Genomic DNA, 17,622 nt, shown 5'->3' with positions numbered 1-17,622 from the left:
ACCTTTCTTTTCTTTATCCCTCTTTTACAATATGAACACAAAAAAGGGGGGGGGGGGGGGGGGGGGGGGGGGTGAGAAACGCTGTGGATTTTCTTCCCGCATTTTGTGTGTAAAATAAATTAACCCTCTAAGTTTATCCAATTTTGACTTTCCTGAGGAATTAATAGAAAATTGGATCTCACCAAAACAGAGGGTTTGAGAAATACTGATATTTCTCAAAAACTGATCATTTATAAATTTTAAAATGCATCAAAATAAAGTCTTAACACGATTTTCACGCAACAAATAATTCACTTATGCAGCTACTTGGCAAAAACTATACCACCCTCCATTATTTAATTACAAAATCTCCTTGAGCTGTTAGCGTTGTACCATCTTCCACAAACTCCAACATTTGAGATGATCTTTAAATTACTTAGCAAGGTGTTTAGGATTATTTAAAATACACCGATTTAAAAGAAATACTTATTTGGGAATTTTATTCAAAACCTACATTTCTAATTGGGCAACAGATAGTTAAAATATTAAAAGACATTGAGGGTTGGTCCAAAATAGTGTACAATGGTTTGTAGTGAGTATAAAAATTGAAGAAAATTGAAAGTTCATACCATGAGATTCCAACTCAGATTCATCCACAGTTTCCCATTTTGAAGGCGCAATCTTTAACAGTGGTTCTTCCTTTTTAATAGCCACTAGTTCTTCCACTAAGCATCCAAAATAAAATATAGATATGTTTTTCAAAACTTGCCACAAATAGAATAACATTGATTTACAAAACAAGCTTTTCAATGTAACATCGCTAAGGGGCTGTCATTATGTGAATCACCGCAAGATTTCTCTCTGACATTTGTGATGAAATTGGTAGCACTCTCGTCTGAGCAGAATGTTGTGTGTTCAAGTCCCATTCCAGGACTACAGCACAACAGTCAAAGTTGACATTCCAGTGCAATACTGAAAGACTGCTACATGGATGGAGATACCTTCTTTCAGATGAGATTGCATCTGTCCTCTCAAAACGACGTAAAAGATCCCATGGCATTATTGTGAAGACAAGCAGGGGAGTTATTTCAGTATCCTAATCAAAATGTATCCCTCATTGACCATCGCAAAAATAGTTTACCTGGTCAATATCATATTGCTGTTTGTGGGAACTTGCTGTGTGCATATTGGTTGCCATGTTTCATATGTTACAAGAACAGTACTTCAATTGCTTTCAAACACTTTGGGGTGTCCTGTGGTTTTGAAGGGTGTTATATAAATGCAAGTTCTTTGTCCTTATTGGCACTTGCCTGATGGCCGATCATCTGGTGGATACATCATTGCTATCTGTGGAACAATCGTATTGTTCCACAGATAGCAATGATGTATCCAGCTGATATATGTGTATATATAAGCTGTGATGCTTCCTACATGGCAACAGTGACGACACTTGAAAACTAATTAAAATACTTTAGTCAATTGAGATGACTGAGAAAGGTGCTGTATGAATACAAGAAGTTTATTTTGTGAAAGCAACCAGAGATGAAATAAACTTCTGAATGAGAATACATATGCTCCTCTAATTTAGAATGACAGTAGATGAGCTAGAATATAAGGTGGGCTCCACAGGACTGAAACTCCAAATATTACTCAACTCCTTTATGAAGATGACCGATAACAGAGGACAGCAAATATCCCTGAATACGTCAAAACTGTGCACAGGTTTAGTTTCTATTTGAACTTGGCTATGCATAAAAGAATTGAAAATAAATTAGCGGTTTTCCTTAAAAGGTAAACAAAAGAGTGAGAAAATTCCTAATAAGCTTCACACATCATCACACAAAACCTGAAAAATCTTAAAATTTCAGTACTAACATACCTCAGAAACATTCCTTGCCTAATACTGACTCACTGATTATAAATATTGCTTAGTTCACATATGCAAGAAGTTACCTTAAAACAAACAATAGATTTTCAGTATAATAGATCACTTGGTTTTGAAAAAATACTTTAATTTTAAATGTTTCCAACCATGGTAAAAAAAAGTTACCACGCCTACCATCAAAATTAAATGCATAATTCTTCCAAAAAACCTTTAAGTTAATTTGTGTGGGGTTTTTCACTGAGTTCCCCACTGCTCTTCAATGACACTTAGTCACTTTTCTGGGCCCTGGCTGGGGTTTCTCACCGGTTTAGTCCACACTTCGAATTTTTTTTAGCACTAGGGAGCTGAGCTCAGAAATCGGGCTGTCATTTTGAAAGGGTGTCCTGATCTCTAACTGAGCTCGAGGGTCCCCACACTCCCCACCCATGGGCAATGCCACCCCCCACATACATGGACACTACCGGGACACCCGTACGGGTGCCGTTCCGCCTGGTCCACGTTTGTGTGGAGTATCACTGATCGCCGCCCATATATAGCCTCCCTGGGAAGGCTTGTGGATCCTGTGCGGGTGGGTCGTACTCAAGTTTACGACGTACATCTGTGAACGGCGTTCGGTCCCGCCCACTTGGGGTGGGGTTCCGGCTCCGTCGACTCGCGGGACTTTGGATAATCCCGGGAGGTGCTGAGCCTGTCAGGAGACTCGCTGCAAGCCTTTCCCGGCATTCTCCGGCCACGTTGCGTTCAAGTGAGAGCACAACGTGGCAGGAGAATCGCGACCTAAATCTGCAATTGCCAGTCTCTTACCATTGTAAATCATCTTTGTCACTATTGTTAATGTGCTTACTTTAATCTTAAATTTAAATGTTTCCAACATTGTGTAAAAAAAGGTTACCTCCCCTACCCTCAAAAATAAATCTGTAATTGCCAGTCTCTTACCACTGTAAATCACCTTTGCCAATATTGTTAATGTGCTTACTTGGCATTCCATCAAGGTCATCCTCAACCAATTTCAATGGAATTCCATCAATATCATCTAATGGTGCGCCGTCTAGTGGGATTCCATCAATTGGTAATCCATCGACATCATCCAATGGAGCAACCTGGTCACTGTCAATCGGTGTACCATCTACATCGTCAGTCACCTGAATAAATACACATTACAGGAACACGGAGAAGTTCATTAAAATTTAATACTGACAAATCACACAAATATCCTGGGTGCTTACATCTAAGTCAGCGGATATGTTAGTTTAAGTGAACTAGGGAGGTGGTGGAAATGACTGATTTATTCAAATGCAAATTAGGTAAATTTCAAACAGAAAATAATATTTTAGGATGCAATATATTGTGTAATTTGAGATCAGAGATATGATTGGCTTTGGAGGAACAGGAGACTTTATATCTCTGCTTATCAAAGGTTTCCGATACTGGGGTGGAACTTCTTTCTAGCTTGTCTGAGTCTATTGTAGACTATTCAGCAAAAGTGAAATGGTGTTTATATTAAAATGCAATGGGATATTTAATAATATTTTCCAGTTGAAATTACATTGGCTTTAACTATTTCAGGTGCATTTATTCAATGAGTTTTGTGCATTAGCTTTATTTAGAAGCTCAGGATTAGGATCTGATAGAGAGAATAGTTCCTAGTTGGTTAAAATTTACAGGCACGTAGTGGGTTAATGCAGTTTAGTAATGTTAGGAGACTAGCTAATGGCTCTACTAGTTAACTGTAGGGGAGGCTTTTGGGATTAGCAGCAACACAGAAATGTTGAGAGTGAGGGATCCTAGTAGTATTCGTCTTTATTGTCACAAGTAGGCTTATGTTAACACTGCAATGGTTACTGTGAAGAGCCCCTAGTCGCCACATTCCAGCACCTGTTCGGGTACACGGAGGGAGAATTCAGAATGTCCAAATTACCTAACAGCCCATCTTTCGGGACTTGTGGGAGGAAACCGGAGCGTCCGGAGGAAACCCATGCAGGCACGGGGAGAACGTGTAGACACTTCACAGACAGTGACCCAAGCCGGGAATCGAACCTGCAACTGTGAAGCAACAGTGCTACCTACTGTGCTCCCATGCTGTCTAGTGTCTAGGAATACAATGGTGGCGGTAGGGTGCCAGAGTGTGTGCTGCTAGGATGTTAGTCTTGGTGCAGAATCATGGGGTCGATGATGGCAGGGCTTAGTAAGTACTGGGGAAGGGTTTGCTGTATGTGAGATTATCTGATCAATCAATCTGACAGAGTAACAGTGGAATTGGAGTTTCATCATTTGGCAAGAATGAGAGTGGTGTGTTAGGGATCCAGGAGTAATGAGAGCTGGATGGTGGGGCTTAGAAGTAGCGAAAAGGGTAGCCTAACAGGGTATGTTAAGGCCCGTGACCACTAACAAGGTGGCAGTGTTATGAATGATTATATAATGAAGTACTACAGAGAAAGTGTGAACGGTTGTGACAATTGCACATCAAATTCAAGGCTCTATTACTTGAAAACTGCACCATAAAACCAACAAATAGAACCGAAGGACATGAATTAAAATTACATTTGTGACAGCAGGGATCAGGAAAAGCTTTTTTTATTCAACCACCATGAAAAAAATGGAGGTAAAAATGCTGACATGTTGCAAAAACAAATGATTTCATCGTAGGACAGTACATAACACGAGCTTCAGTGAGTCAAATAGCAGTTTCCGTAAGTTTACTTTATGCTCCAAACAACCATTTTGGTTAGTTTTTCAGTATTTTCTTTTTTTATTATTTTATAAATTTAGTGTACCCAATTATAATTTTTTTCCAATTAAGGGGCAATTTAGCATGGCCAATCCACTTAACCCGCACATCTTTGGGTTGTGGGGGTGAAACCCACGCAGACATGGGGAGAATGTGCAAACTCCACACAGTCAGTGACCCAGAGCCGGGATCGAACCCAGGTCCTCAGCGCAGTAAGCAGCAGTGCTAACCACTGCGCCTCTAGTATTTTCATTTACTAACAATCGTGCCAAGCTTTTTCCATCGCAGAAGAAACAGTAACAAAGCCAAATAAGCTTTCACCACCTTACTTTACAAACACTTACAAAAAGGAATTTCCCATTTAGTGCTGAGCTAGCTGAAGATCATGTGTTGCCTTGTGTTCCGGGGATATTGGGTGCAGCTGCTGTTCCACAACCATCAAGTATCACTAACTAAAGTTTACCTCAAGAATCATTGCTTACGACAGTAAATAACATCTACAGACTGAGAAAGCAAATTCAAAGAGTAAAGCCAAGAAATGAAAGAGTTTGATTAGCTGTCTACTAGCATTGAAAAGATAATTTAAGTACATACTACAGGTCTTTCTGATAAATCATCGTCCAGTTTCATTAGTCCAAGGAATATATTCTGCAACCTAATGAGGAATGGTTCCGGATACACAGCCCAGTCTTCCCATGCTCTAAAGCATGTCATTATCCTTTGCTAAACAGAAACAAAGTAAAGCATAACTATTGTTTTAAACTGTTATGGGACATAAGTGAGATCAGTTTATGTCAAACATTATATTAATGTACAAGTTACAGCTTATCTGTACAGAAATACAGATAAGTGCTATAAAGTGCCAGATGTCCCAATAAATAGCATATGACACAGACCTTCAGTGCACAATTATAAGTAAACTAACTTAAAGGAATATTAGAAATGTAGCAAGAAAAAAAACTTTTGCTATTTCTTATCAAAAGAAACAAAGCACCATAGGCTGTTAAAACCAGAACTGTATCATAAATGCTCCATTAACTTGAATGTGGAGAAGGTGCGGGGCTGGATAAGAAGGGTTGATTCCCATTGGTCAGAATGGAGGAGAGTTTGTGCAGGGGGTCGGAATTGAAAGCACTAGCAACAGTGCCACTCCCAATAGCCCCGGAGAAGTACTCAAGGAGTCCGGTAATAATCGCTTCATTGAGAATTTGGAGGCAGTTTCGGCAACACTTTGGGTTGGGGGCAGTGTCAAGGGAAATTTTCAGAAATGGGAGGAGAAGGGGATTAAGACACTGAAAGATTTGTTTCTTAGGGGTCAGTTTGCAGGATTGAAGGAGCTGGAAGCGAAGTATGGGCTGGAGCAGGGGGAAATGTTTAGCTACATGCAGGTTCGAGATTTTGCCAGAAAGGAGATACAGAACCTCCCAGAGGAGCCGGCCTCCACATTGCTGGAGGATGTGCTGACGACAGGGGGACTGGAGAAGGCGGTAGTGTCAGCGGTTTACGGAGCTATTTTGGAAGAGGTGAAGGCACCACTGGAAGGGATCAAAGAAAAGTGGGAGGAAGAGTTGGGAGAGGATACGTAGGAGGGGTTCTGGTGTGAGGTGCTCCGGACAGTGAATGCCTCCATCTCATGCGCGAGGTTGGGGCTGATACAGCTGAAGGTGGTATACAGAGCTCACCTCACAAGGGCGAGGATGAGCCGATTCTTTGAAGGAGTAGATGATGTGTGAGAACGTTACAGGGGTGTTGGGGGGGGGGGGGGGGGGGGGGGGGGAGCTAATAACGTTCATATGTTTTGGTCCTGTCCAAAGCTAGAGGATTACTGGAAGGAGGTTTTTAGGGTAATTTCTAAAGTGGTGCATGTGAAACTGAACCGGGGCCCCCGGGAGGCCATATTTGGGGTGTCAGACAAAGCCAGGGTTGGAAACGAGTGCGGAGGCAGATATTGTAGCCTTCGCTTCGTCGATCACCCGAAGGCGGATCCTAATGGGTTAGAGCGCAACCTCTCCATCCTGTGCCCTGGCGTGGCGGGGGACCTGTTGGAATTCTTGACTCTTGAGAAGGTTAAGTTTGAACTGAGGGGTTCTACAATTCATGGGCATTATTCATTATGCACTTTCAAGAACTGGATAACATTGAACATTAATTGGGGGGGGGGGGGGGGGGGGGGGTTGGAGGGAGGAGGGCGGTGTAATGCTCCATAAACTGAACAACTGTGCTAAATTAAAATCCCACACAAGCCAATGTTTTAAAGTAGCACGGATAGGGCATTTGGCACAGAGAATTAATGCACGGTTATTCCTCTTCTCAAACCTGGACTTGAATCCAACTAAACAATCAACATTGTTGCTTGGTGCCTCTGCTCATCAGATAGTTCCGTTAATAAAATCTGCTTGTTACTGTAATATATAGACCTAACTTAGTCAGTTTTGATTCACAGTTTGTGCAAAGTTAGTATATCACAGCAAAGGTGAAAGTAATAGGATGTTCCAAAGGGCTTTGGTGTCGCCAGAATAGGAAATTTATCAAGGTTCCTGCTCAGTGTCTCTCTTCAGGGGCTGGTTAGCATAGTGGGCTAAACAGCTGGCTTGTAATGCCAGCAGCGTGGGTTCAATTCCCGTACCAGCCTCCACAAAGAGGTGCCGGAATGTGGCGACTAGGGGCTTTTCATAGTTACTTAATTGAAGCATATTTATTATTATTCAGTGTCGTCAATTCCATGTGCTTGGAATGACACAGGCTAATCTGTGATTTCACTCATTTTCAAACACCGTCTTAACTTTCACTGCTCAGGTTCATGCACGGTAGCATTGTGGATAGCACAATGGCTTCACAGCTCCAGGGTTCCCGGTTCGATTCTGGCTTGGGTCACTGTCTGTGCGGAGTCTGCACATCCTCCCCGTGTGTGCGTGGGTATCCTCCGGGTGCTCCGGTTTCCTCCCACAGTCCAAAGTTGTGCAGGTTAGGTGGATTGGCCATGATAAATTGCCCTTAGTGTCCAAAATTGCCCTTAGTGTTGGGTGGGGTTACTAGGTTATTGGGATAGGGGGATGTTGACCTTGGGTAGGGTGCTCTTTCCAAGAGCCGGTGCAGACTCGATGGGCCGAATGGCCTCCTTCTGCACTGTATATTCTATATGATTATAAGGGAGCATCTCGTGAGTTATCAGAGGACTACAGGTACTTATGGGTTACAGGTACAGCTGGAGTCAAAGTTGTCAGGAGGACAGGCAGCTTAAAACTGGTGAACAGAGGGTTGATAAAATCCTCTTTCACATTTTCAAAGGTTGGAAGTAATGTCAATTTCTTCCAGCTCTAACAGCTCAAAGTTGCTGCACCTTCGCACTATTGTTGCTTTTAAGATAACAATGTTGATGTGAAAACTTGAAAAAAGATTAAATGCTGGTGCGACAAGAATATAATCTTTATAGTTGGGGTGAGGTAAATTAGAGAAATTTAAATTTGGCATCCAGCAGGTGTTATTCCTAATCTGAAAGTGCTCAATCCTGAAAATATATACAAGCAGTGGGACAGCACTCTATTCCCCATGAACGCCAACTTTGATGAGTGGCAAGAATAAAAAGAATATATAAACCATTTGGCAATTAGATTTCAGTATGGTGAAAATTAGGTTCGCACACTAATGAATTTCAAATAGGCGAAATAGCAAAATGACTTAGATTTTATGTAACGTAATAGCGCCCTTTATACTGCATGACAAGTAATCTCAGTGAAAGGAAATCTGGAAAGGAGGACTTAACTTACTCCTCATTTTTTTGAATGATTGTTTATTGGAGGTATATCAAGTGTGTACAGAGACAAAAACAATTAAAGAGGCAAAACAAAGAAACAGTGATATAATAACATGTCATATAACAATATAATATTTTTTTAAGAAAGGTAGCAGGGATAATCCTGGAAACTATAGGCCAGTGAGCCTCACATCTGTAGTAGGTAAATTATTGGAGAGAATTCTCAGGGACAGGATTTATACCCATTTGGAAACAAATGGACTCATAAGCGATAGACAGCATGTTTTTGTGAAGGGGAGGTCGTGCTTCACTAACATGATCCGAGTTTTTTGAGGAGGTGACAAAGATGATTGATGAGGGGAGGGTGGTGGATGTTGTTTACATGGACTTCAGTAAAGTCTTTGACAGGGTGCCTCATGGCAGACTGGTACAAAAGGTGAAGTCACATGGGATCAGAGGTGAGGTGGTAAGATGGTTATAGAACTAGCTGGGTTACAGAAGGCAAAGGGTAGCAGGAGAATGGTGTTTTTCTGAATGACAGGTTGTGACTAGTGGTGTTCCACAGGGATCTGTGCTTGGACCTCTGTTGTTTGTAGTGCATTTAAACAATGTGGAGGAAAATGTAGCTGGTCTGATTAGTAAGTTAGTGGATGACACCAAGTTTGGTGGAGTGGCAGATAGTGTTGAGGATTGTCAGAAGATACAGCAGGACATAGATAGGTTGGAGACTTGGGCAGAGAAATAGCAAATAGAGTTTAATCCAGACAAACGTGAGCTAATGCATTTTGGTAGGTCGAACAGAGGAGAAATATACCGTAAATGGCAAAACTCTTAGGAATATAGAGATCTGTGGGTGCATGCCCACACATCTTTGAAGGTGGCAACACAAGTGGACAAGGTAGTCAAGTAAGCATACGGAATGCTTGTCTTCATTGGACGGGGCATCGAGTATAAAAACTGGCAAGTCATGTTACAGTGGTATAGAACCTTGGTAAGGCCGCACTGGAATATTGTGCACAATTCTGGTCGCAACACTACAAGAAACATGTGGAGGCTTTGGAGAGGGTGCAGAGGAGGTTTACCAGGATGTTGTCTGGTCTGGAGGGTGTTAGCTGTGTGGAGAGGCTGAATAGACACGGACTGTTCTCATTAGAAAGAGCTGTGAGGGGTGACCTGTTAGAGGTCTACAAGATTATGAGGGGCATGGATAGAGTGGATGAGCAGGCACTCTTTCCCAGGGGGCATAGGTTTGAGATCCGTGGGGCAAAGTTTAGAGGAGATGTGTGATGCAGGTTTATTTACGCAAAGTGCGATGAGTGCCTGGAATGGGTTGCCAGTGAAGGTTGTGGAAACAGATACATTAACGGACAAACACATGGATAGGATGGGTATAGAGGGAATACGGCACAAGGAAGTGCTGAGGGTTTTGGCAAAGGTTGGTAACATGACCGGTACAGGCTTGGAGGACTGAATGTGCCTGTTTCTGTGTATTGTTCTTTGTTCCAATACATGGTAAACCCAATGTATATAGAATTCCAACAGTTGTAGCTGAGCATGTCTGCCGTAGAAATTGAGATCCAAGGCTAACCAACTCTCAGGGTAGTTTCAAACCAAGAACACATCGTGTTCCCCGAAATTTAAATTACGGCAAACTGAAATTTTAAATTATAGCAATGATAATGTGTTGTACAAAGAGAACGTCCTGTACTGTCATTCAACTATAAACTCTTTGTGGCAAAAACTTACCTTGAACTGCTCTGCCTGAAGTCTCGCTTGAATCACTTTATGGGCCTCATGCATATCAGTAAATATTTGAGGGAGCTTGGTTTCAAAACTGTTAAAGAAATAAAGCACCCTTCAAATTACACAAGCTATGCCTTTCCATAAGTTCAAAAGATTTATACCAAAAAAAGATGAGACTTACTATTTCCTATAATAAGATGCATTGGCTACTTTAGCACAGGAATTATACAGAATGTCAGACACCAAGTATAGCCTCGCTATCTGAAAAGTAAAGCATAGGTCTCAGCTTTTGACTCTCATAAGCAGCAGGTATTAAATAACAGGTGCAAGCTTCAATGTTGTGTTTGAGCAATGTCCCAAATTATTAACCCAATACATAAAATTATATATTAAGCTTGCTGGAGGACTTTACCAACAGCATGAAACACAATTAAACTTGTTAAGATTTCATGTTATACAACTGACGCTAGATGATATCAGCACTAAACAGTGACCAAATGTTTACATGCTTTAACATGAGTACACACAACTTTACCTTCTGCAACTTTACCTTTTTCTGCAGTGGAGTTTGTAAAATAGACAGTGATTCTGCAATGCAATCCACTATTTCCTCTGCAGCCTCTGCATTATTCAAACAGAAGACCATAGCATCACCTATATCATTTCGATGAGGTGCCAAGCCTCTCAAGATATTCTCCAATTTATCTCTTTGCCTGAAAGTTTTACAGTGAGTTAGTCACATATTAAACTTGGACATTAACACATCTACATCCCAAAATGAAACTTAACAAAAAAATACAAATAATGCTCAGACGTGTCCTTGACGTGACTGTCTTAATGATCAATGACCGTCCCCTGAAAATGGAGGTTGACACTGGCGCCACGGCCACTGTCAGAAGGGATTGCAACCTTTAAGAGCGATTTACACGGGAGAGACATCAAAAATAGTGGGGACAACATCCTTGCTTGCATCTTATAGGAACCAGTCAGCTCAGCTACCATCATAGTGACTGAAGGACAGAGGCCCTGACTCGCGGGACGGAACTGGTTCAAAGAAATGAAACTGAACTGGCTGGAAATATTCAAGAGCTTCGATGTAAAAATTAGGAGGCATTCCATAGAGAACTGGTTGGATAAAAGGGGTTAAAGCTAAGATTTATCTAAACCCCAAGGCGACAGCTAGCTTTTCCCGAGCTCAGCCAGTGCCATATGCGTTACACCAGAAAGTAGAGGTGGAAACGACGAAGTTGGAAGACAGGCGTTATCAAGCCAGTGCAGTTATCCGAATGGGTCACACCCATCGTTCTCGTTCTGAAACTGGACAACACTGTGAGGATCTGCAGGCAATACAAACTAACGGTAAACAGTGGAGCTCAGCTGGATCATTCTCCCATTCCAAAGGGGGACCGCTACGCAAAGTTAGTGGGGATCTCAAATATACTAAGCTAGATCCAAGTCATGTTTATCAACAGCTGGAACTGGAAGACGACTCCAGAAAGTTAATTACAATAAATACCCACAAGAGGTCACATCAGTACACTCTTAGATTGCCATTTGGCGTTTCGTCAGCTGGCATATGTTTAAAACGCGAGAAATGTATGTTTCAAGCTGATGAGGTGACGTATCTTAGGTTCAAAGTGGATGAAAAGGGATTGCATCCCCTTTATGACATGGCGAAAGCTACTAAGGGAATGCCTGCACCTAAGAATGTGACAGGAAGGGAGGCAGTGGCATAGTGGTATTGTCACTGAACTAGTAATCCAGACACCCAGGGTAATAATTTGGGAACCCTTGTTCGAAACCCACCATGGCAGCTAGTGAAATGAGAATTCAATAAAGTATCGGGAATTAAAAGTCTAATGATGATCATGAAATCATTGTTGATTGTCGTTAAAAACCCATCTAGTTCACTAATGTCCTTTAGGAAAAGAAATCTGCCAGCCTTACCTGGTCTACATGTGACTCCAGATCCACAGCAATGTGGTTGACTCTTAAAATGCAACTCAGTTTGAGGGCAATTAGGGATGGGCAACAAATGCTGGCCTTGCCTGCAATGTCCACATCCCATGAAAAGAAAAAAACTGGTCCTACAGGAACTGTCAATTACTACGGGTGATTCCTGCAGAACGTATCAATAATTCTGGCCCCTTTACACCAGCTTTTAAAAAAACAACGATGGAAGTGGGGAGACAAGCAGAAAGAAGTGTTTGCCCAAGTCAAACAGGCCTTATAGTCATCAACATTGCTCATGCACATGACCTGAGCAACCCCTTAGTATTCACTTGTGATGCCTCGTTGTGTGTAGTTGGAAGAGTTCTAGTCTATTGAATGACAGGTGGGCCAATTGGAGAGGCCAATGCGTTTCCTTCATGGACCTTGTCAGACAATAAGAAAAGTACTCTCAAATCAACAAAGAAAGGCTTGCAGTCATTTACGCTGTGATTAAATTTCATCAGTACACCTACAGATGATACTTCGCCATCATGTCAGATCACATGCCATTGTTGGGGCATTGCCAGGCGGATAAGCCATGCAGTCAATTGCCTTGGCCAGGGAGTAGAGATGGGCCTTGCTACTGGCAGCATACAGATACACTCTCCAACAAAGGCCAGGAACACAGACCTCATATGCAGATGCACTTAGCCACCTCCACTGCCACAGACCATACCGTCACCGCTTATTTCACAGGAGTTAATATTGGCATTGCATTTTTTGAACACCCTCCCTGTCTCAACGGTCGACGTTAAGTCGTGGACAGATAAGGACACATTGCTCTCGATGGTCACGAAAGTGATGCTGACATGGTGGCACTTCGACAAGGCAGAACAAATGAGGCCCCATTTGCAAAGCAGGGGCTAGATAACCTGCGAAGACCGGGTGTTATTGTGGTGGTCCCTTATTATCATATCACCCCCGGGGTGATAGCCACTGGTCCAAGAGTTACATGATGCCCATCTTGACCAGAGCAGAATGAAAGCATTGGCCAGAAGCCATGTCTGGTGGCCTGGCACTGACAGAGAAATTGAACAAATAGTTGGGCAGTGAGAGAATTGTCAGACCTAGCAAGCATTACTGCCAACAGCGAACATGCATCCTTGGGAATGGCCAGGCAGTCCATGGTCGTAGCTTCATATATTTTGCTGGGCCTTTTTTGGAGGACATGTTTATAACTCGAGTAGATATCCATTCAACTCATTGAGATACATCACAGCTCATCTACTGAGACTGACCTTCTCGATCCATGGTTTTCCCGAAGTGTTGATTGTCAGACAACGGAACAGCATTCATGGCGAATTAATTTAGTCAGTCTCATGGTATTCTTCATGTTAGGTCGTCCCCCTGCCATCCTGCCTCAAATGGGTTGGCAGAGTGAGACGTGCAGACGTTCCATGAAGAAGCAGGCTCAGACCATTGCCATTGGTGGGTTGTGTTACACACCAGACCTCATCCCACCACTGGGGCCACACCTGCAGAATTTCTGATGGGTCACACCTGCGTACTCATTTAGACATTGTTCCCAAATTTGTTGGGGCTAGGTAACTCTCTTAGAAAGGGTATCATTACTCTCAGAAAAGGGACATACCGTTTAATGTTCACAACCTCATTTTGGCAAGGAATTTTGGTGGCGGATTTGCTTGGGTGACAGGGAGAGTTGTGGAGAAGACAGGGCCAGTCTCATGTGTGGTGGAAGACATAGGGCCGTCAAGAACAAAAGCAGGTCGACCACTTACGCAAGAGAGTACAGCCAACTCTAAGAGACCAGAAAGTGTGCCCTGCATCAAGCTCATATGTACCAGCACTGAACCAGAGATTTCTACACCCTCAGTGGGGTCAAGGTAGCCTCTGGCTTTGGTGGTTAAGGTGAAAGAAGGGGCCGTCAAAGGCCTAGTTCCAGAGGTGGTCAGCACATCCGCTACATCATGGGAACATGTATCATTGCCTGTTGAAGAACCAAAGTTTCAGCGTTCCACAAGGGTCCAGTAGTCCCAGACATACTGATGTTATGAACTGTTTTCCCTGGTGTCTCGTCTCTTTAATATTGTTGTTTGTCTGCCTACATATTCACTGTGTTTCATCATAGGTGGTCTCAGGAGTTTGGGGGGTGTGGTTGACACCTTTGATGGGCGATCCTTCGCAGGTCACGTGGCCAGGCCAGAACAGTTGGAGCACGAGTGCGTGAATCCGGGGCTGGAGTGTAGCAGTTGGAGACAGGGCATTGTTAGGAGTGGACGTGTATATTTGTGCTGTTAAACCTGTTCGCGTACATAGTTCTTCGTAGTCAACAAAACCTTTAGTTCATTGCTTGCCACATCGAGTCACCTCAAGTTATTACAATAGTTATTTAGATTCCTACAGCTGTTATATACTAGTTACTTAAGAGATTCCGCAGGCAATGAGTCAGATATTCACCAGCTTACAAAAACAATAGCACTCACTCATCCTTCAGTTGCCCCTTCTTCACTGGTTCCTCTTGTTCAACAGGTACTTCTATTTCGGCATCCTCTGGCATGCCATGCAAATAGGGGTTCATAGGTGGCGGATGCCACACTGAACCACATTTAAATATTCGGAAATCCTCTGTTCGCCATTTAGTCGGAGAGTCACCCTTAGTGCACAGAAATAGCACAAACAATTTGGATTACAAAACCATATCTTATTTTAGATTTCTCAAACAATAAAGTAATTGTGCCGTACTTAAAGATATTATGGAGCAAATTAAATAATTTATCTTCCAGCGTTGACTGTTTAATATTTAAATATAGCAGTAGGACACAAACAGTAAGCAGCATATAAGCAGTAAGAATGTACTGCTTTCACTGAATGAAGCATCTTCAGCTGATTAAGACACAGGAAATTAAGTTAACCAATTGTTAAACAAGCACACCAACACCAAAACAAAAGCTATTAAATGGAAAAAATTAACTGAAATATTTGTAACTTTAATGTACCTGCAGAATAGAAAACAGCTTCCACCTGTAGTATATATGTGCTGGGTTCTTGTTCTCAAACAGGAATCTGGAAAAGGAGTTGATGAGAAGAATCATCACATCATTTTACTACATCAATAAGAAAGTTGATCAAAACAATCAGTATGTTATTAATTTTTACCTGAACTGGGGATTATTAATTTCTCGATTCATAATTAAAGCTTCAAAAACTGGACCCTCACGCACCACAAATTCGATCATTCGATGAATGAGACATAATAAGTTCCTAACAGAACAAAAGAAAATTAAACATTGTTCAAAAATGCTCAGTTAAATATATCTTAAATAGTAAGAAATTACGGAAGTGCTTTCAAAAGTGAAAGCCATTGCAGCATTTGAATCAACAGAAATAAGACAAGAGAAGTTGATGCTGTCCCCTTTCTCAGTGAATCCACAATCTCAAAGCAATTGGTGCAGTGTTTCAAGATATATAAAGCAGATCTCCAATCCAACAGAAAACTTGCATGACTACAACCACCTACATTTTTACTGCATTACTTACTACTATCAGCTACTACAGGCAATAATTTTGCAATTGCATTTAAAGGTTTGAACTTAAAAAAAAAGTGTGTGAATTTTGTACTCTTCAGTGTGAAGGATGTTGGTGTATGGAACATTTTTCCAATTTAAGAACCCAAAGCAAGCATCAAAAACTGGCAAAAAGAAAAGTTAGATGTGGAGTAAAGCTCCCTCTACTCTGCTCCAACGATGGGTCTCAACCCCAATCTCGAAAGAACACCCCATTAGACTAATATTTTTTTTCCACCTCTCAATTCCAGTAAAATTGGCAGTTTTCTGCGCTAGCCCCAAGCTCACTGGGAAATGGATTGATACTGCCCAAACATATTTCAATAACTCTTGCTTACGACTAGCAAACAGGTCAGACTGACCAGATTTAAATTCAGTCTCGTTCTAACCCACTGCACCATCCAATCCCCCCTCCTGATAAGTAAAAGCTAATTATTTTTCCAGCATTCCAGCACATTACCAAGGTTTTGGATGGTACATTTTCCTACAGTTGTACTCATTTTTGCTTTATATCAAAACCGGAAAAAAAAACCCAGAAATGGTACTGTGCACAAAATTCAGGAATAATGACAAATATCAATACCAAATTAGAATTCATAGTTCAATATTTAACAATTTAAAGCCACAATATACAGTCGGAATTTCCTTGGCACTGAGTTAGTTTGTAGAGGTTGAATTACGGAAGTGAAAAGCAACATTTGTGCATTGGACGCCTCAACTTGGCCAAGCCTTTCCGATACTGGCTGCTAAATGCACTGACTTCAGTAACCACCAATTTATTTTACAGCAGTTACAATTCATGAGACACATGATGTGCTTCGAGGAACATTGAGGCAATGGATGGATACTCTGAAATTGAATTTCACTAACTTTGATTTCATTTTAATTCTGGTACATGCAGTAATGCCAAAATATTCTACGAGTGTACTAGATGTTCTTGGGTGTTTTATGGATATATATTGCAGCTTTAAAATACAACCTAATACTGTATCCACAGGCTTTTTTACAATTTGTAACAAAATAACAATATCTGAATATAACAAAAAAATTATAATCTGGGTTCACAAATCCATTGCAGCTGGTATACATAAGTATAGAAGCTATTTGTAGTGTAAGTATTACCTGAAAGTACCAAGTGTCCATAATTCATGTGGCCGAGTTGATTACTAATAGTAAAAGCTACCAAAGAGTGAAGAGCTAACAGGCTCAAACCGTGGTTGCGCATCCTTGTTATCCCACGAAGCCCTGGGCATTCGTACGGAACAGTGAAAACCAGCACCAGGCTCCACTCAGTTCAGCGTCCTGAGGCTTCAGCAAGTCGCCACTTCAGTCCCCTGTTCCTCTGGTCCATTCATTGTGCTGTGACTAAGGCACACTCTATCCACGAATCTATTTATTTGGGTTATTTTTAAGCTATTACGTACCAAGAGTCCCCATTCCTCTGAGCAAGACATCACAGCATGAGCTCAACCAAGTTCATTACTAAGCAACAGCGAAGTATAAGTCAACACTTCAACTATGTTTTCATAAAGCACAAAAATCTCTGCCAAAATTAGTTTGCAAAATCCTCCACAACTAGCTGATTACGAATTATTTCAATATAGATGTAACAGTTAACTCTAGATAATTGGTCAGTTTATTTAAGCCACTTCTAGGACTAAATAGTGATAACTAGCTTCAGATAATAAATTAATGGAATATTTCTAGTAGTATATGGTTGCTCGCAGAAATGGGGCCCATCCTTTCAGGCACGTAAGCACATGTGGAAAAAAATCCTTTGGTCTACTAAAAGTCTTGTCGCAAATAGGCTGCTTAGTCGTAGTAGCAGTAGTAGTAAGAATGAACTGAAAGTGTACCTTTCTGTTGGGATAACCACTTTGACTACGGCTTCGGACAGAGTCTGCACATGAAGTCACATCAAATAGTAAAAATATAAAGAATGTGAGTATTTGCTGGTGAAACACTGCAGGACATACAGCATCAAGAACAAAACAAAAGCAACAGTTGGTATTTTAAT

General features: G+C 41.6%; 1 protein-coding gene across 3 annotated transcripts in view; it reads right to left on the bottom strand.

Annotated features, from left to right (window-relative positions):
• Positions 1-17,622, bottom strand: part of LOC119952451 (U2 snRNP-associated SURP motif-containing protein-like) — a 59,371-nt gene that overhangs the window by 20,366 nt on the left and 21,383 nt on the right. For all 3 annotated transcript variants that reach the window (XM_038776218.1, XM_038776219.1, XM_038776220.1), the window contains 10 exons: positions 17,462-17,505; positions 15,199-15,303; positions 15,039-15,105; positions 14,526-14,695; positions 10,640-10,802; positions 10,271-10,350; positions 10,093-10,180; positions 5,187-5,315; positions 2,841-3,006; positions 609-704 (listed from right to left, as the gene is read on the bottom strand). In XM_038776218.1, the coding sequence (XP_038632146.1) occupies positions 609-704; positions 2,841-3,006; positions 5,187-5,315; positions 10,093-10,180; positions 10,271-10,350; positions 10,640-10,802; positions 14,526-14,695; positions 15,039-15,105; positions 15,199-15,303; positions 17,462-17,505 (1,108 nt within the window). The remainder of the gene's footprint in view (positions 1-608; positions 705-2,840; positions 3,007-5,186; positions 5,316-10,092; positions 10,181-10,270; positions 10,351-10,639; positions 10,803-14,525; positions 14,696-15,038; positions 15,106-15,198; positions 15,304-17,461; positions 17,506-17,622) is intronic.

Source organism: Scyliorhinus canicula, chromosome 17, assembly GCF_902713615.1.
Source record: "Scyliorhinus canicula chromosome 17, sScyCan1.1, whole genome shotgun sequence".
In the NCBI taxonomy this organism is placed as follows: domain Eukaryota; kingdom Metazoa; phylum Chordata; class Chondrichthyes; order Carcharhiniformes; family Scyliorhinidae; genus Scyliorhinus; species Scyliorhinus canicula.
This window is presented reverse-complemented; position numbering and strand designations above follow the sequence as displayed.